At 60.8% G+C, this 19,673-nt stretch overlaps 1 protein-coding gene across 4 annotated transcripts in view; it reads right to left on the bottom strand.

Annotated features, from left to right (window-relative positions):
- Positions 1-19,673, bottom strand: part of ZMIZ1 (zinc finger MIZ-type containing 1) — a 213,501-nt gene that overhangs the window by 72,017 nt on the left and 121,811 nt on the right. For all 4 annotated transcript variants that reach the window (XM_062215320.1, XM_062215317.1, XM_062215319.1 and 1 more), the window contains one exon: positions 14,867-14,972. In XM_062215320.1, the coding sequence (XP_062071304.1) occupies positions 14,867-14,972 (106 nt within the window). The remainder of the gene's footprint in view (positions 1-14,866; positions 14,973-19,673) is intronic.

The following is a 19,673-nucleotide window of genomic DNA, read 5'->3' as shown; positions in this document are numbered from 1 at the left end:
CTCCACCCCCCTGTGTGCTGGGTCTGTCGCTGGGGTGTACCGAGTCTGCACTACACACAGCTTCCCCCTCTCCATCCATTTAACCTCCAACACAGACAACCCTGGGTGGGAAGAACCATTAGTCCCATTTCTTGATGCAACAGCCGAGGCTCAGAAAGGTTAGGCCACTTCCCTTAAGCCCCTCAGCTCCAGAGGCAAGAGGAGGCCAGTCCACGGCAGCCGGCCTCCCCCAGCCTCTCTGTGGACTGAGCTTTTGCCTCTCAGCAGTCACGGGTCCATCTCTCCCTGCTTGGTTTAAGTACAATGCTCCCACTGGCCACGGAGAGCCAGCTCTCAGCCAGCATGGGGTATTACAGAAGAGGCGGCTGGAAGCATTAAAAACCACCACCTTCTTGCAGAATCGAGGCCTGGGCGGTTCTGGGCATGTGCTGGGGGCTCCCTGGGCAGTGGCAGCCCTGTTGGGGAGCAGGGTGCCCCCATCCTCCCAACTATGCTTCTCTGTCCCTATGCCATCTTTGTGTCGCCTGGCTGGTTGTACAACATGCAAGCGCTAAGGCAGCCCTTTCCACCTAAGGTGGGGGCTCAGGGCCAGGACCCTAACACTCAGCTTTAGCCCTACTGACCTCCAGGGGCCACCTGGGCACCCCGTGCCCGCTCTTTGGGGGGCAGCATCTTTCTCCTTCTTCTCTGTCCATAGCTCTCTTTCCATTTAGATGGGGGGAGAATCAGACTCAGAGGTCCTGCCCTCGGGAGTGGGCACGCAGCTCTCTCCCTGGGAACCACTGAGGCGCCCCTGCTTCCGCATCAGCCCGTGGCCAAGGGCAGGGGCATCTCCACTGCGCCCAGCAGCGCTCAGCTTCCCCGGGAGCTCACTCTCCCGCGGGCTCCCATCCTTTCTCTTCCAAGCCCGGTTTATACAGACACGGGCCCCTCGCCTCCCGGGCTCCTGGCAGACGCTTAATTGGGAGGAAGTGATTCTAAACATCTGGGGCGCACATCTGAGAGTAGGCTCACGACCACACGGAGCCTGCAGGAAATGGGGATCTGTGCAATTATGTCACTTCCTGGGGGCAGAGCTGAACAGCCGCAGGCACGGCTGGGGGTGCAGACGGAGCCGGGGCAGCTCGCCCTCTGGATGGTGGTCCTGGGGCCCAGAGCAAAGGCTGCAGGGGACTCCCGGGCAGAGCTGGGCTGCAGCCAGTGGCACTAGTGGTACAGGGTGCTGTGGGCCCAAGCGGAAAGAGGGAGACAAAGGGAATGAGAGTGAGAGGCAGAGAGAGGGAGGGAAGGAGAAAGGAGACAGGGAGAGGGAGAGAGGGGCAGAGAGGCAGAAAGTGGCTTCGTTCAGCTCAGAAACAGGCCTCCCCTGGCAACTGGCCCGGGAGTGCAGAATCTCTGCCCCCCCCCCCATCCCACCCCACCCTGACCTCCAGGGTGCAGACCCAGTGCTGATCTCAGCCCAGCCCCTTCCCCAGCCGTGTGACTCTGGCCATGGGACTTAACCTCTCTGAGTCTGGGTTTCCTCAAAAGGGGTGTCAAGGGGCGCACCTGCGTGCTGTGATGACCTCCAACCTGCCTTTCATTTGTCTAACCCAGTGCTGGCTGCAAACAGCCGGCCGGCCTGGGGGGGTTTCCACATGCTGCCTCCTGCCACCCCCGCCCCCAGTTCCCCCCTCTGTGGACACTGTGTCCTACACAAGTCCCTGGCCAGCCTGGGCCTGTGAGCTCCTGGAGGACACAGACGATCTCCAGGTTTCCTAAGTGCTCATCACAGAGTCTGCACATAATAGGTACCCAGGCGCTTGGGTTGCACTCAGCTTATCCTTTGCACCGACTTTCTCCTGTCATTATAATTATGTGCCTGCTTGAGAGACAGACGCCTCATTCCACCCCCACCCCCCCAGTAATTCCTGTTTCCTGCCAGAGACAATAGTGTCTCTTCATCCCAAACAGGTGAGACTGGGTCCAGTGGAATTCCTGACAGGAGCCCAGCCCCAGGCAGGGTTTCCCACCTGGCCAGCCTCAACATGCCAGCAGCAGCCAGGAAAGCAAGAGTTCCCAAGCTCTGGGTTCGGCTTCTTCCCGGGCCCAGAAACGACAAAGGCAGCTGGCACGGCCACAATGGCTCTGCTTCCTTGCCACCACCTGCCTGGCCACCACCCCGTCCCCAGGGAGGGGAACTGCCACCCTGCACAGCTTCTACTGCAAAACACAAACACCTGGTTGCCTGGGCAGCACCTTGCCAGGGTGACGTGAGCCAGATGGTCCCTTGGGAGACAGCTGGGTTGCCACGGAAACAGAATTGCTGTCACTCCAGCCAGGAGACCCGGATTCTAGATCCCCCTGGATCCTGAGCTTGGAGAAGTGACAGGATTTGCATCAAGTCACACACAGCAAACGGACTGCACAGCAGGAGCTGTTATGCACGGAGCCCCTTGGAGAGGGCAGTGTATGTTATGGACTTTGAATCCATCATTGCGGGAGAGGCTGGAAGGCGAGATCAGGGTGACGTAGAGCATGGAGGTGGCAGAGCTGAGCCGGGGACACGCGCTGACGGGGAAGTCTCAGCGCGGACCGACTGCCCTCCGCTGCCCACACTTCAGTTTCCAGTTCTGAGCTCTCCCTGTCCTGGCACCAGTCCCATCCCAGGGGCTGGCAGAGGCAAGCAGGGGCTGAGACCCACAGCTTCCAGAGCCTGCCCCAACGCCTAGCCCTCGCTCTGCTGTGCACGCTGACATGGGCAGCTCAGGCTGGACGTGAGGGCAGGGGTGTGTTGGCCAGGGCCTTCCTGCCTGCTCCTGCAGGCCAGCTGGGCCCTGGGAATGGGTGAGGGGCATACACAGTGGGTCTGGTGCAGGCAGCGAGCGAGAGCAGGCACGGCCAGGCAGGACTAGAAGGGGCCTGGGCAGGCCAGGTCTACGCCCCCCTTCCTCACTCTCCTGCTTCTTCCTTCTTCACTCTCAAGGGTCCAAACATTCACCCTTTCAGAGCCACCTACCCACACATCGCTCCAACTTTGTTACAAACGATCTGAGTTACTGTGGACAAGAGTAACTCTCCTGCAAGCATCAGTTTCCCTATCAACAGAATAGGCTGGGTCATCACAAGGACCAGCACCGATGCCCATAAAATACCTAGTGTGGTGCTGGGCCTGAAGAAAGAGCTCACCAAACAGTGCTTTCTCTCCCTGCTGCCTGTCGGTAAAGAGTTCTGGGAGGGGCCGGAGCCATGGCATAGTGGGTAAAGCCTCTGCCTGCACTGCTGGCATCCCATGTGGGCACCAGTTCAAGTCCTGGCTGTTCCACTTCCGATTCAGCTCTCTGCTGTGGCCTGGGAAAGCAGTGGAGGATGGCCCAAGTGCTTGGGACCTGCACCCACATGGGAGACTGGGAAGAAGCTCCTGGCTTCTGGCTTTGGATCGGCACAGCTCCGGCTATTGCAGCTATTTGGGGAGTGAACCAGCGGATTCAGGATTTAGTGAACCAGGAAGACACCTCTCTCTCTCTCTCTCTCTCTCTCTCTCTCCCCTCTCTGTAACTGCCTTTCAAATAACAAATAAATAAATAAATCTTAAAAACCAAACCAAAACAAAAAAGAGTTCTGGGAGGAGTGGCTGGGAAAATCTGGTGAGACAGAGGCCTTCAAACTCCCCTTGCCCTGGGTACACACAGGGAATGCTGGCCCTGTCCAGCCCCCTGCAGCCGGCTCTCTGCCAGCTCTCCTGTAGGTGGCCTGGTTCTCCTTGGAGGCAACGCAGATGTGTGCTTCATCCCATTAAACCTCTGCTGTCTTGGAGACGGCCAAGGGCTTCCGGCTCCGGAGCCTCCCCCCAAGGAAGGGACTGTGTCCTGCCCCAGGTCCCAGGGTCCACTCAGCCTCTGCTTACTTGGGGGTGGCCAAGGCTGGTGTTTACCCTTGACCCTATTGAGTGCCATGTTTTCCAGAGCCTTGGTTCTGTGCCACCTGCAGGTATGAGAGGCGCCAGGCCCTCCTCTACACACTGCACCTGTGTGAACTCATTTCGCATCCACGCCACAGGCAACAGTATCATCCCCTTTTATCAGAGGAGGGAACCATGGCACAGAGAGGTTAGGGGACTCCCCCAAGGCCACAGAGCAGAGCGGCATTCACACCCAGACTGCTCCAAAACCCACGCTCCCAATTCCTTTTCTTCTCAACGAAACAGCTGAAGAATTCTCAGAAAAAGTATGGGAAATTGGGGCCGATGGAAGTTCTCTGCTGCTCATGCCCCGTGGGACAGGAGTGCGGGATGAGATCAAAGACGGGAGGGCGCCTAAGCCCCCAGCAAGGACGCATCAAGGTCACTCAATACTTCCACCTGCAAGTCGCTCAGGGGAGACGGACAGCTCACTTGAGTCATTAGCGTGTTCTCCCCAGGACCTCCTTTAAACCTGCTGGGAAAGAGCAGGGGGCAGCTGATGGCTTTAGGTCAGATACGCGCAGCGTGGCTTAATTCTGGTGCCCTCTAGCCAGGTGGCATTGGTCAGGTTACTCGCTCCTTCTCAGCCTTGGTTTTCTCATCTGGGAAATGCAGTGGACACGGTGCCTGGGCTCATCACGTGAGACCCATGCGTTTGCCGCATCATGGCGGCAAGCGGCTAAAAATCAGATTTTCTTCCTAAGGCAGGTGCCCTTACTGGCCTGCGCTGGCCCTATCCATGTAAACAGGCAACACTGATGAACCGCACCATCCTTAATTCCTGTCTGGGAATTTCTAAGGCTGTGGCTAGCAATGCCAGCTAAAAAAAAGTCCCATAACCAACTCGCCCACTTCCTGCCAAGCCCCCCGCTCCATTTCACTCTCACGCCCTCCAATCCCTTGAAATCCCTCCTCTGGGGGCGAGAATGCTAAGCTGCATCTTAAAACCAAAGCTCGGGCTTCCTTAATCCTCTTACCTGGCTCTCTCTCTGCAGAATTAATTGTCGCCGATGGCTTTATTAAGTCATGGCATTCGGGGCGCCCCGGGGCGGTGGCAGGGGAACCGTTTGGGCAGGACCTCTGTCCCGGGTGCAACTTCTGAATCGGGAGGCTGAGAGGCAGCCCTGTGCCTGCCTGGGGACGGCCCCAGGCCTCTGTGTCTTCAGAGAGGCTGTCTCAGCGCTTCGGGGACACCCTGGCAACTGTGAAGAGCCAGGCCCGCCCTGGCCAGAGCTCTGGCCCCACCGCAGCCTCCACTGAGTCCACCTGTCCACCTCCCAGGGCCTCTGTATCTTTCTAAAAATGGGACTGAGGCTGCTGGCATGGGGGTGGGGGGACTCATGGGGCTGGCGATGGAAGGCGGGTGCAGGGCTGTCCCATGTGACACTCGCTAATTTCCAACCACACGAGCACGGCCTGTGTGTGTTACACTTGCACAACGGTCTGCCCCGTGCTTGGTGTGCCGTGAGCCTGGAACCCGGTGCTAACCACACTGGCCCTAAAAATTCCTGTTTTGGTGCTTGCTTCGGCAGCACACAGGCTAAAAATTCCTGCTTCTTCTTCTTTTTTTTTTTTTTTAACTTTCAGAGGAATTCTTACTCCCACGACCTCGTCTTTCCTCCTGTAGCCCTGGAATGGTGTAGATGCCCCAGATGGTAGAAGAAACTGATGTTGGGCAGGACACAGCCTCCTCCGGGCTCCCAGAGCCTCCAGTGGGACTGACCTGGGCAGGACCAGGTCCCGGGTGCCCACAGCAGGGAACGTGTTCAAGGGCAACACTTGGCACTGACCACTGCCCCGCCCCACCTCATTTCCTCTACAGTAGCCATGCTTTTTTTTTTTTTTTTGCTTCTCTGACACAAGCAATTGCAAACTCTCCCTTCCCTCAAAGATTTATTTATTTTGAAAGAGTTACAGAGACAGAGGGAGACACACACACGAGAGAGAGAAAGAGAGAGAGAGAGAGAGAGAGAGAGAGATTTTCCACCCTGTGGTTCAGTCCCCAGATGGCCAGTGCTGGGCCAGGCTGAAGCCAAGAGTCTGGAACTCCGTCCAGGTCTAACCTCGTGGGTGGCAGAGGCCCAAGCACTGGGGCCATCTTCCACTGCTTTTCCCAGGTCATTACAGGAAGCTGGGTTGGCATTGGGGCAGACAGGACTCGAACCAGTGCCCATATAGGGTGCTGGCATACCAGGCAGTGGCTTAACTCGCTACATCACACGTCGTCAGTCCTGGGATGCTGCAACTTCCAAGAGGAGAGGCTCTGTTTGGTGGCACCAATCTTTAACCCTTCCCTGAAGGCCCTCAGAGATGCCCTTTTAATGGGCAGAGAACAGGCTCAGACCCCAGCCACTGAGCAGGCACCTGCAGCTCCACTCCGAGATGGGGCAGGCTCCCTGTTTTGATTTTGCCGGTTTCTGAACGTGGCAGGGGAGACTGGTCTGCCAGTTATGGGAGCGATACAATTTCCTTTCAAAATTCCCCTATGGAAGCTAAGCGGGTAAAGATACCAGAATTCCAATCATCAGCTGAGCGGGGAGGGGAGGGTGGGGTGGCAAGGCCTGGTTGCCGCAGGTGCAGTGGGGGCCTCCTCACACACCTCTGCCCACGGAGTATACCCGACTGCCTGCGTGTGGGGCCACGTCTGGTGCTGGAGGGTTCGTCCACTCTGATCGTGCTCCCACCCACAGAGCTCTCAACCAACAATGGCCAGGGGGTGCTTGATGGGTGCCCTCCAGGCGGCCGAGGGGACACATTCCACTGGGTCCCACGTGCCCACAGCAGGGAACGTGCTCAACCGGCACCCTTGGCACGGACCGCTGCCTATCCCCGTCTCATTTCCACCACTTCTCTGTCCCACACAGGTGACTAGCACCGGCACCTCCCCTGCAGGCTTTGCGTCACGGAGCTCTGAACTCAGACACACACCAGCAGCCTGGCCGCCCCTACAGCGGCCCCTGTCCCCACCAGGAAGCTATGGGAGGGGGCTCTGAGGCCCCAGTCAGAGAAGCTGGCCCACTTTGAGAGGCTTCTAAGCTGCCTACTATGGTCTTAGCCGGCAAGCCCCCTCCCCGCTGTGGGCTGGGCCTCAGGCTTCAGTGTCCTTGAACTCCTTGGCTTTTTTTTTTTTTTTTTTTTTTTTGGTGGGGGAGGGGTGCAAAGAAGACAGCGCTGAGCTAATCCTGGGGCGGAGAGGGAGATAGGAAGAGTGGCCTCCGAACAAGCAGAGGCCTGTTGCCGGAGCAGGCCTCGCCAGAGAAACTGCTGAGCCAGCCAGGAGACAGCCTCCCTCCACCCCTGCCAGCCCCAAGCAAGCTTGGAAGAAACCCACAGCGACTGCGGCTGCTTCCGCTGGAAAGCAGAAGACGGGGCCCCCGCAGAAAGTGTGGGAAACAATGCAAGGTGTCCCAGCCGCACCCCGTCAGGGTACTGCCTCCTGTTTGCTGTGCCTCCAACAGACAGGTTCTGTTTCTGCCCCTGGCTGAGCCCGCACGGAACACACCACTCTGCCACCCTTCTGTGACGCTACCACCGTGTCCCAAGCATTTCCACGCGGTCCTACGTCTCTGCAGACCTTGTCTATAATTTAGACTCAGCCCCCGTGCACGGAGCCTGCAAGCTGTGTCCACATCTTCCCTCATTCTTCGCCCGGCACTGCCCCTCCCCACTGTCCAGGCTGGCACCCCAGGGACCGCCCAGCCACCCCTCCTCCAACCCCCGGGCCTGGGAACAGTGCTGTGGCCACAAGCCCCATCACGTGGGCCCCTGCCTTTGAGAGGTCACCCCAGGTCTCCTCCCTCAGGGCCACTGCTCCACAACGGGCCCCCATGAGGCCACTCAGAAAAGCAGTGGGCTCCAATCTGCACCCCCGGAAGCCAGTCCTGCTCCCAGCATGAAGCCACGGGGGTCTGTCCCTCCCCTGGCAGAGCGTCCCCGGGCATGCTGGTAAGAGCCCCAGCGGCCTGTCCCATAGCTGTGAGTGGGCAGGAGGTAGCTGCACAGACAGGTTTCGTCCACGACACAGATCTGACCTCCAGCCGGTTCCCAGGGGCCTGGTGCTGAAATCCAGGGCCCTTAGCTGGGGGACCTGACCTGCAGCGGAGGAGACAGCGGAGTAGGAGGGAGGAAGCCAAGTCCTGCCCCCACATCGGAGCTCAGCAGAGCTGGGGTGTGGGGGCGGGGCGGCATCCAGGAGGAAGTCTCTCCTGGCCTTGGAAAGGTGCCCCAGCCTGCCAGGCAGCCTGGCATTTCAAGGGCACAGGCCCGCCCGCCTGCTGTCTCTGGGGAAGCCAGCAGCCGGTAACAAATCCCCTGCAATTGGCACCCACCAATCCCGCCTGCTCGCTGGGCAGCCGTGAGCCGTTTTTCACGCAGAGCTGCACACAGCTTTGTCTCAGAGAGACAGCTCTGGCAGGGTGTCCCTGAGTGAGGCCATTTGTCCTCCCGGTGACGGAAGGCGGAGGCACAGGGGGGTGGGAGGGAGGCTCCGGGGGAAGTGTGAAGGTGGAGACAGGAGCCAGGCTGGGGAGAGGCCAGCAAGGTCCTCACCGCCGTGGGGGGTCTGAGAGCCCCCCATGCAGCCAGGTGGCAGCAGGACTCACTCTCAGAGACAAAGAGAAATGGTAGCTTAGGGCCTCCCGCCTCTGGCCTGAGCAGCCCAGGGTAGAAGCAGGGGAACGGACCTGGCCGGCCTCTGATCCCCCTGACAAAGGTGGATGGCGCACTCCAGCAGCGCCCAGGGGTCAAGGTCTGCCACTCAACTTGCTGCAGAAGCCCCTGGGACTGAGAGCTCCAGTGAGGGACCTGGCCTCTCCCAAACCCCTCCTCTGTGGACTGCAGGGAGGGGGCCGGGCAGGGACACTCCGGGGCGGCTGGGGGGCCAGAACACATGCCAGCCCAGCGGTCCATCAGCTGCGACACCCTGGGGGGAATGCAGCCTGAGGGCTCAGGCTGTTGCGCTGGGATGGGAGGGTATCCTCGGGACAGAGGTCAGAACCACGCAAGCCCACAGACCCCAGCTGCTTTCCAACTGCGGGGGATGTGGTGATGTAAGACAAGAGGGAGGGGGGAGGCAGGGCACTGGGAACCCAGCATCCTCCCCGGGGGAAGCTGATTTGACCTGGCCGGTGGTAGGGCTATGGGTCCAAGGCTGCTACTGAAAGCAAGCCAGACATTTGATGTGACAGTGCCATCTTCCCCACAGCAAATGTGAGCAATTAATATGCATTTTAAACAACCATGGCGCAGACTGACCACAGACTTCTGGGGCCACCTCCAGCGCCGAGGCGTCAGGTGCCGCGCGAGGACCCTCACCCTCTGCTTGCCTTGAGGAAGACTGGCCTCCTCCTCCATGGTTTCGCAGGGTTTGCCTCTTCCAGCCCTGCCCGGTCCCTGAGTTCTGGGCTCCCTTCTGCTGGCTCCTCCCTCAGGACACCCCAGGGGCTTCCCATACCTTCCGGCGGCTCTACATTTTGATTTTGCCAACAGCACTCCGTCAGAGCCCAGAGCCAGCAGTGACCCACCTTGGGGAGACAGGAAGGCAGTGGGCACCCTAGGCTTCTCCCTTAGCTCTGCTGCTGGGGGGCTCCCCACAGATGGCAGCGTCCCCACCTCTCCAAGACCACTGTTTTATCCTGCTGCTGCTGCTCACAGGGTTCAGCTAAGGCCATACAGATCTGTGCACGCAGGGGACAGTAGCCGAGGCATCCAGAGGGCCTTCGGGACCGGGACACGAAGACTGCCTGGTGTTGGGCGCCCACGCAGCCGGCGGGCGTGGGAGCGCAGTGGAAAGGGGCGGACATCTCGGCGCTGGCTGCCAAGCCGCTGGGGGCTAGCACGGTGGCGGGGCTGACCATCAGGGGAGGCCCCCGGGTGTGGGCTGGGCTGGTGACCTTCTGCAGGGGGCGGGGAGGCCGCGGCAAGGCTCCCGGGAGCCTCCTGCAGAGGATCTGGCCGGCGTGCGCGCGGCGGCGCGTGCTCCCGTGCGCTTGCGTGTGCGCGCACAGAGGCTAAAGGCTGCGCCAGAACAAAGAGCTGGGGGCTGGGTATCGGAGGGGCGCACGTGGAGGCGCCTGCCTGGGCGGCTGCGGCAGCGTCTCGGCTGCGCTCCCGCTCCTGCGCGCTCCCCGCTCCTGCCTCCCGCACACGCGGCCGCACAGCCCGCGCGGCTCTGCCCGGCCGGCTCCTGAGCCGCGTGCGTGCCCAACCCGGCCCGCCGCCAGCGCGCCTGACAAAGCACCTCTCCCCTACTCGCCACCGGCATGAGCTCATCCTGCCTGCCCGCCCGCCGCCTGCGCCTGCCTGGCCAGGCCTCCGCACTGGAGAGGGAGAGGGCCGGGAGGAGGTGTGGGGGCGGGGCGCGCACACACACACACAAACACACACACAGCCCTGTGCACACACACACCCGCGCCTCCGCCACACACAGACACGCACAGTACAACCTGCACACTCAGCCAAACACCGCACACAGACATGCACACCACACACATAACCGGGCACACCCCCCTCACACTACCCAGCCTGCACACCACACAGCCATGCGCTCCCCCAGCCACACCCCCCAACACAGAAACACAAACCAGTGCACGGCGCTCAGACGGGTCCCACACCCAGCCATGCACACCCTGCTACAGCTGCACACCCCATACAGCCACAGTCACACGCACAGACACGTGTAGACACATGTTAGTACACAGCAGCACAGTGAAAACCTGCACACGCAGGCACATACACACAGATACCACACACAGCCCCATCTCGCTCGCTCGCTCTCTCTCTCTCTCTCTCACACACACACACACGGGGATGCACAGCACGTGCACTGCACGCAGCCACGGGTACCAGGCACGTGTGTACACACACTACCACATACACAGCCACGGGGAGAAAGGGTGAGACAGAGAGAAACCCAGAAAGGCAGAGGAAGCAGATGGACAAGGGCGGTGGGAAGGGACGGATGGAGAGAGACGGGCACTAGGGACCCTCCCAGAGCAAGGAGGAGGCACTGCACCAGCAAGTCAGAGAGCCACCCAGGTAGGCAGAGAGCGCCGGGGGGGGGGGGGGGGGGGGGGGCGGGGGGCGAGGCCTCAGCGCTTGTGCAGAGGGCTGAGCTCTTCACCTGCAGACGCCTGACTGAGCAGGGCCATGGGCTGGGCGTTGCCTGCCCGGTGACCACTAAGACGCATGCACACCTGTGGCCGGGCGTCCAGGTTGCTGCTGGTTCCACGCCCATGCACACAGAGGGGCTGGCGCCCTGTGCGTCCATGCTCAGCGCATCACGGGCTCCCCACCTCATGTGGCCCTCAGGGTGGCTGGAGCCCCCCCCCCCCCCCCCCCCCCCCCGCAGACTGACACCTGCCCTTCCAGAAGACGGCCAGGCAGGGAGGGGCCTGCGACCCGGAGCCCTGAGCCCATCCTTCTCGGGGAGCAGCTGTTGTTGCCAACAGGGGTTTGATTCCTAAGAAGGGAAATCATGTGATGCCCAACCCACTGCACTGCTGTGCCTCAGTATTCCCAGCTGCAGAATGGGAATACTGAGAACTCATCACGCTGTGATTTAACGGCAGCACGCACGCGAGAGGGCTCTGTAGAGAGCTGTGCACCACTAGCCATGTGGACGGGGAGAAGGATAAACCGTTTGGATCAGGAGAAGCAGTAATACTGAGATGGCGCTCAGAGGAGTCCCAGGCCCTGCCTGAGCGCAGTGAAGGGCTTTCCCACGGGGGCTCCTGGTGCCCTGGGCAGGAGAACAGGGCCCCCCACAACACCTGCTCTGCAGCCAGCGGGGCTGGGGTAGGCAGAGGCTGGCCTTGGAGTCAGGAGGCTAGGGTTCTACTTGCCGTGTGGCCCCAGGCAAGTCTCAGGACCCCGTGAGCATCAGCTTCCTCATCTATGACGGAATACCTGACGTCTCACCACACTGGGCACCGCGACAGAACACAGACCCACGCCAGCATACACCAGCCGGGCACGGGCTGCAGAGGCCCCTGAGTGGGGGCCGCACAGGCGGCTGAGCCGCTCCTCCAGCGGGGAGCCACTGGGCTGCTGCAATGTCCCTCTGGCCTCCTTCTCTCCCTCCGGCTGTGCTTTCTGTCTCTTGGTTTCGCCTCTGAAATGTCCCCGTCTCATCACTCCACTCTTGTCTTCCTGGCCCAGCCACCATCGTCCTCACCCACCCAGACCTCCCTAGGATCTGCCAATTGGCCCCCCGCCCCCATGCTTGCTCCCCATGCAGCCTGTTCTGCTTTGGTGGACAGAGCAGTGTGCATACAATGAGAATTTAGCCATGTTCCCGTTACTTTGGGACAAAGACTGCAGACTTCAGGACTGGCCCTGCTTGGTCAAGGGCTGCTGCTGCTCCAGCCTCACCACTGCCACACGCCCCCCGCCTCTGGGCTCCAGCACCACTGCCTGTCTCAGCTCTGATGAAAATCAACCTCCACTTCCAGCCCAGCGTCTTTGCACAGACCGCTTCCTTTCCATCACCTCCTCACTCTTGCTCAACCTTCAGATCCCAAGGCAGCCTTCCTCACCCAGAGCACTCTGCCCAGCCCCCACCCTCCCAACAACAACAACACTTCCACGGCGTCCGCGACTTTTCCCAGCACTTCCATCCATGCACAGGTGCACACACCTGTAATCGCCTGATCGGTGCTTTTCTCTCTCTCCAGACCAGGGGCCCTGTGCTGGAGCCGGTCACAGGCGAGCCTTACAAGCCATCTGTAGCCCATCACAGGCCCTCAGCAGCAGAAGCTCTTGGACCCTGGCTCTAGGCTGCAAGTGTCCTGAGCCAGGACCCGGTCTGTTTTGTGCCCCCTGGGAATTGCTTGCAGCCCTGGCAGGTACCCGCTCACAACACTCAAGAGGTATGGGACGCTTTGAAAAGTAGCGGCTGGTAAGCTGTCAATGTTGTGTTAACTTCAGTTATCACTACAACTGCACGCCCCCTCAGGAATAGAGAGGTTCGCTGGTGGGTAATTCAGTACCACGGCGATCTCCCAACATGGGCTGGCCCGGCGGGAGCTCCTGGTCCACAGAACCCTCACAGCTCTTTTTGTAAGTGAAGCTGTACACTCACACAAGGGGAGGTGTGCACCCCAGCCAAGAGATCCCGCGGTGAGCAGGTTTACAGAAACACGTTGTGAGACGCCCTGTCAATGTGTTCACGGAGGATGCTCCGGGATGCAGAACGGGAACTGACAGGGCAGTGCTAGGACAGCCCCATCCCATACTGCAGGGCCCGGAGCCAACTTCCTGCTCTGCTTCCCATCCAGCTCCCTGCCAATGCACCTGGGAGGCAGCAGAGGATGGCCCGAGAGTTTGGCTTGGGCTTCCACCACCCACGTGGGAGACTCTGATGGAGCTCCTGGCCCAGCCCTGGTTGCTGTGGCCATTTGGGGAGTGAACCAGTGGATGGAACATTCTCTTTCTGCCTCTCTCCTGCTTACTGCCCCTCCTCTTACTTGCAAATAAATGAATACATAAATAATGAACTGATTGTTAAATTCTGTGAACATGTCTCCTTGGGAAAAAATGGAATCAAAAGCTAAGTTTATTTTGGTGAAAAAAAGTTTTTAACCGTATGCATAGTTTTCGTGTGCCGTGCATTGTCGTGAACTTTTTTTTTTTTTTTGACAGGCAGAGTTAGACAGTGAGAGAGAGACATAGAGAAAGGTCTTCCCTCCATTGGTTCACCCCCTAAATGACCGCCACGGCCGGCGCCCTGTGCCGATCCAAAGCCAGGAGCCAGGTGCTTCTTCCCATGCAGGTGCAGGGCCCAAGGACTCAGGCCATCCTCCACTGCCTTCCCGGGCCACAGCAGAGCACTGGACTGGAAGAGGAGCAACCGGGACAGAATCTGGTGCCCCAACTGGGACTAGAACCCGGGGTGCTGGCACCGCAGGCGGAGGATTAGCCTAATGAACCACGGCGCCGGCCATGCCATGAAGATAATTTTTTATCTTCAAATTTTTGCACCAAAATAAACTCATCAGTGAGTTCCATTTTCCATGAACTCTCTGAAGTAAGCTTGTATTATAATACACAGGAAATAACTTTTTTTTCCTCTTCCAATTTCTTTTTCTGACTTAATAAAGAATATCAACACTGAGAAACTGGGCTGGGCCCTCTCTGTATTTCTGGGGCTTGCCAGCACCCCAGCAAGGTGGGTCTCCTGACTGTGTCTGCCTTCCCAAACAGGTACACCAGGGCACAGAGATGACATGCTCAGCGGGTGACCGGGCAGGACTGTCACGCGTGTGCCTGGTTTAACACTTGCCCGGCACCTGCTGCCTAAGCAGGTCTATGAGGACGGGGGCAGGTGGAAAACCGTGGTGTCTGGGGCTTTGAACCTCACAGGCAGGATGCTCCTGTGCCTCTGTGGGCCCCGCCAAACGGAGGATCGGGGCCTCACGCAATGATACAGTTGCCAAGAACACCCTGGATGGATGATGACTTTTTGTTTTCATTCTGTGTTTTATTTTAAATAAAAGCCCCACCCCCGCCTTGAATGACTGAGCGAACGCAGTGGCGCATCCGGGTTAGTTATCACTGCTGACTCCGGAGCCCCGGCCAGGGCTGCACTCCCAGCTCTGCTGCCTTCCAGCTGTGTGCCCTCGGGAGCCATCTCACCTCCCTGAGTCTGCTTCCCCACCTGTGAACTGGGGGTCACTGTGGTGATGCAATGAGACCGCGTGTGCTGCCCTGAGCACAGTGCCAGTTGCTGGGCCTGCAGACAGACCCTGCGGGCCTGAGGTTCCCCCTCCGTGCCAGGAGAGCTCTGCTGTGGGCCCCAGTCTGGTGGCCCCTGCTACTCCTCCCCGGAGGCTCATGCACACCTGGATGAAGCAAGGTGCCCACGGGATTAGAGTCCAGTCCCTGCCCCACCTCTCCAGGACATCCGTGGAGTCCCGGACGGACACCTACCAGCAGACTTGGGAGTGAACTTGTCCCGGTTGGCAGCACACACAGCCAGCAATCTGTAGCCGAGGTCCAGGTCGAACCCTTGCTGGGCGGCCACGCGGCTGACCACCTGGCGGCAAGAGGGGACGAAGGGCAAGGGTGAGTCATGGCCTGCAAAGACGCAATGGACACATACACCCATTCCACAGGCGAAGCCGGCGAGGCGGCTGGGCAGAGGCAGGGCCCCAGGTTCAGGCAGAGCTGGGGCCCCACTGTGCCTCATTCAACTAGTCACTCAGCAAACAGTGAGAAGCACCTCCTGCGTGCCAGGCCCTGCGGCGCTGGCCTCTTTGTGCTCGTGGACCCAAGCCCGAAGCCACAGACCCCACAGCTTTCTAGGACTCAGATGTGGTACTGTGTAGAAGGTGGCTGGGGACACTGCCCCAGCCTCCTTAGGCCAGCACAGACCAGGGTCTCTGCGTGACCATGTGGAGCTCTTCAGTCTACTGCCCCAGTGCGCTCCCCACGCCCACCAGCCCTCCCTGAGCTCCACAGCCCCCACTGCGGGGTCCCAGCCCTGCCCCTCTCTTGTCAGCCCCAGCACCCATGGAGCTTCAGGCAGGGGTGTGCAGCAGACCACCAAGGCTCCGTGCCATGCACCCTGCAGCCCCCCACACCGTGGCCTAGCAGGGGTGGGGAGCCCTCTTTCTGCCAAGGACCACTGGGACATTTATCACACCATCCACGGGCCACACGGAACGACCCACTTAGACGTCAGCCTGCTGCAGAGTGAGTTTCGAGTCCCGCCTGCGGTTGTCTTGGTAGGGCCACACCGGTGATTTCAGATAGGGCCCGCAGGCTGCACGTGCCCCGCCCCCCGCCCTCGATGCACACCCAGCCTGAGGGTTGTCTCAGTGCCAAGGTCGGCCCGGCAGAAAGAGCTTCCGCGGCAGCAGTTGCGTATCTGGAGCCTGAAGGTCGCACCCGCCTCCCTGGGAAGCTCAGAAGCCGGGGTGGGAGGGGAGAGGCAGGAGGCTGGGAGGGATGCCAGTCCCCGGGGCGGTGGGCAGAGTGGGGCACCCCCCCGTGGCCCCGCGCGTGGCACTACCGGCTCTTGCCCATCTGGCGTCCCTCCATCCCACCCGTTCCCAGGTGTCCTGTGGCTGCCAGATCGGCTCCCGCCCGCCCGCCTTGCTCATTAGCTGCAGCAAAATTAGGTTTCCTTATTAAGAAGGAAGGAGCTGGGAAGATGGCGACGTTGGTGGAAGCAGCTGGGGTGGCTATGGCTGAGTGGGGAAGGGAGCGCCCAGCTGTGGCGGGCTGGGCCTTTGGGCTTGTCAGGGTCCCAGGGGACCACCTGCTCTCTGGGCGCTGCCACGGGCTGTGGCCTGGCCCTGGGGCCCCTGTGAGCATCACTTGCTTTCTGTTTCAGGGGTTGGCTGCAGAGGCTCTGGGGCTACAAGGGTGGGAAAACCACTCCTCCGAGTTCTACTTCCTCATGAAGGCACAGGTCCCGGGAGGCCCAGGGACTGTCCCATGCTGGGCCGTGGCAGCCAGTGCAGCCCCCTTCCCATGACCACCAGTGTCGCTGGGAATGGGGTCCTGGCCACTTTCGGCTCCCCGCAAGGAATGCCCTGCGCGGGGCTAATGTGCGAGGCACAGGCTGCGCTCAGGTTAGGATATTTGCTGAGCGTCTGTGCTAAACCCAGGCCCTAGATACAAACGACTGCCCCTTTCCCCAGCCTCTCCCCGCAGGCCCCTCAATCTTTCTGGGGTGCAGGCAGTCCCTGTCTGGGGAGTCAGGAGGAAGGTTCCGGGCCGGAGGGGCTGCTCAGCTCGCTCACTTGTGGACTCTGGGCCCTGATCTCTGCACCAGGGAGCTTGGAGAAGGTTTGTTGGGAGTGGTGTGGCTTGTGGGGCAGGCCAGCCCCCATGAGCAGCATGATGGCTGTGCTGGTGCCCAGGCCCCAGGGCTCAGTGTAAGCTTTGTGTGCAACCAGCTGCCCGCTTTTCAGAGTGGGCCACGACAGTTCCGGGGGAGGAACCCGAGGAGGACTGTGGAGCAGGGGCTGCCAGTCACAGACCCGGGAGACTGGCTGCAGAGGCTGGGCTCTTTCCACACAGATCAGAAAGGGTTAAGGCCGGGCTGTACAGGGACCCTGAGGCCCTGGGTTCAGGGCAGGAAGGCAAAGGTCCCTGTGCGTGGTCAACACTGGCTAAACCTGTTGCTCTGGTTTTAAAAACAATGCGAGCTAAGTTGAGCAAGAGGGACCTGGTGCTGTGTGCAGGCTGCAAGGGCTCATGGGAGAAGGGGCGGGGAAGGTCTGCTGCCACCAAGTCCCCTGAGCCCTAGGGTTCAGAAGGGTCACTGGCTCCCAGCAGCCTCCTTGCACTGACAAGGAAGCCGAGGCCCAGAGAAGGGCAAGACCTGGCTCAGGCGCACTTGGCACAGGGGTGGCAGAGCAAGCCAAGCTGGACCCTGCAGCCCTGGTGCGGCTCATGTGCTGCCAGCCCCTGGCTTCCCCGAGCCCAGCCCGCCCCCCCCCCCCCCCAGCACTTCTTGTAAGGAGCTGTCCGGCAGGCAGCAGTGGGGACAGTGGGCCGGACTGAGCAACGTGTGTTTTGAGAGGCCTGCCCCTCTTCCACCAGGTGACACGAAGACCTCCCCCCCTTCCATAGTGGCCAGAGGTGAGCGGCTGCGACGCTGCTGCCCTCTGCTGGCTGCCCAGGAGGCGCGCTCCCTGAGGCCTTTGTCTGCAGCGTTTGGATGTCACACACCCAGACCCCAGGAGCCCGGGGTCGGGGGCAGAGATGAGATACACCTGCTGGAGGTCCTGCAGCCAGTTCGGCCTGTCCCACAGAGCGGCAGTGTGCCCGGGGAAAGTAGGCCGGCTGTCCTGGGCAAGCTGGACAAGGGGGTTCTACTTCTGGCCAGGGACTGGACCCCAAGGCCTCTCTGGCTGTGCTCCTTGGAGGCACTTGAGGGGGCCTGCGGGTGCGTCAGGCCCATCCCCTGACCCTGCTCCCCGCCACGCTGTGCACCAGAGTGTAGCCCACGCAACTCCTCTGGGCCTTAGCTTCCTCTTCTCTTGAGATGCGCCGTGGTTTTGTTTGATGGGTTCTGACTGTCCCCATGTGTCCCCATTCCGTCCTCACACCTGCACCCTCACATCCACTTTGCTGCCACACTCAACAAGGCGGCAGCAGGCAGGCTGGGGAGACGGCACTTGTGGTTGTTGCTGCTTTGAAGTCAGAGACCGGGTTCTGTTTCTACTGCTCAGCAGCTGTTCCACCTCACTCAAAGGCCTCAGTTTTCTCCATCTGTAAAATGGGTACAAAAGGCCCTCTTGGCCAGGATGAGAGGCCAGGATCAGGCACCAGCTGAGGTTCTGTGAGTGCGATGAGAGCCGAGGGCATGGGGCTCCTACTGAACACAGGAGAGGCCACTGATGGGCAACCGGTGTGTGCGTCCCTCGTGTTCCAGCCTGCCTTCTGTTCCTGCACTTGCTCCCGCTCAGGGCAGGGAGCAGGAGCAAGACTGGAGAGGCCCGAGTTAGTGGGGGGACACCCCGGAGGTGGAGGAAGCCAGGGCGTGAGGCCCGACCCGGGTCAGGGAGGGGCTGGTCCTGAAGAGGAAGAGGCTGTCCAGTGTCAACGCCCCACCCCTCAGGGAGGGGCCCTGAGGCTCCTCCTTCTGTGTCCTTGGGTCACCGGGGTGGGGGAAGGTGGGGGGGGCTTCACCACAGCTGCTCCTGTGAGCTGCACCTGAGCTGCTTGGAAGCCGGAGTGGGAAAAATGCGGCCCTTGGCTGCCTGGGGCTACGTCTGCTCACGTCTGTTCTCAGGGTGCGCTGCACGGCCAGGGACTTGGAATGTGCTCCCAAAGGTCACCCAGGGGACTGCAGCGACCTGGAGGCGCAGGCTGCCACCTGCAGGGCGGAGGGTGAGCGTGTGTTTTGCACACATGTGTTTTGGCGGGCAGGCGGCGGCCAGCCACTGTGTCCTGCCTGGGTCCCGTGGGCTCTCTGACTGCTCCCATCCCATCCCTCCTCCTGGGCAGCGCTGGGCAGGGGGACGTGAGGACTGGCAGCAGTGTCCAGGGGCTCCCTGGGGGGAGGGTGTCACATTCGTACCAGCCCTGGACTGGCGGCAGCTTTTGGTTACCCCTCCTTTTGGTTGCCGTATTTAGGAAGTGGGGCTGGCGACGCCTTCCCTGCCCACCTTGAAGGGTCTTTGTTCTGACCCCGGAGCCTGCCCGAGAAAACACCCTGGAGCATCTTCTGCGACCCCAGCCCCCTCCTGCCCACAGATCCACCTCGCTTCAAGGGGCACCCAGGTGTCTGCAGCTGTGGCCACTTCCTGGCTGAGCAGCAGGCTCTGTGTTGGGGGTTGGGGGGCGGGGTTAGAGCCGGCCACTGAGCCAGGTGTCTGGCACCATGCCTCTGGCCACCCGGTGCACCCTGCCTGGGAGGCCGTGACCTCGCTTGTGCCATCAGGTCCCATGGGCTCCTCCCCAGGTCCCCTTCTCCAGGAAGCCCTCCATCATCTCTCTGTCTTCCCCTCCAAGGACACAGCCCAGAGCTGTGCCCACTCGGATCAGATCCCATTCCTCCTAGTCAGGACGCGAGGGCTCCTCTTTGCCTTCCGAATCCTGCTCACGCCCCCTCACCTGGCCCGCAGGCCCCGTGGGAGCCCCCTCTCTGCTCCCTGCACAGCCTCGCCTGTGCTGCCAGAAGCTGGAGACCCTTCCCCATTCCCCAAACAGATCAAGCCCCAGGGCTTCCTCCTCAGGAGATAGTGCGGGAGACCTGCACCCCACCCCCTCTCGGGCC

The sequence above is a fragment of the Lepus europaeus genome, chromosome 17, assembly GCF_033115175.1.
Source record: "Lepus europaeus isolate LE1 chromosome 17, mLepTim1.pri, whole genome shotgun sequence".
Lineage (NCBI taxonomy): Eukaryota > Metazoa > Chordata > Mammalia > Lagomorpha > Leporidae > Lepus > Lepus europaeus.
Note: the sequence above shows the minus strand (reverse complement) of the source record. Positions and strands in the feature narration are given on the sequence as shown.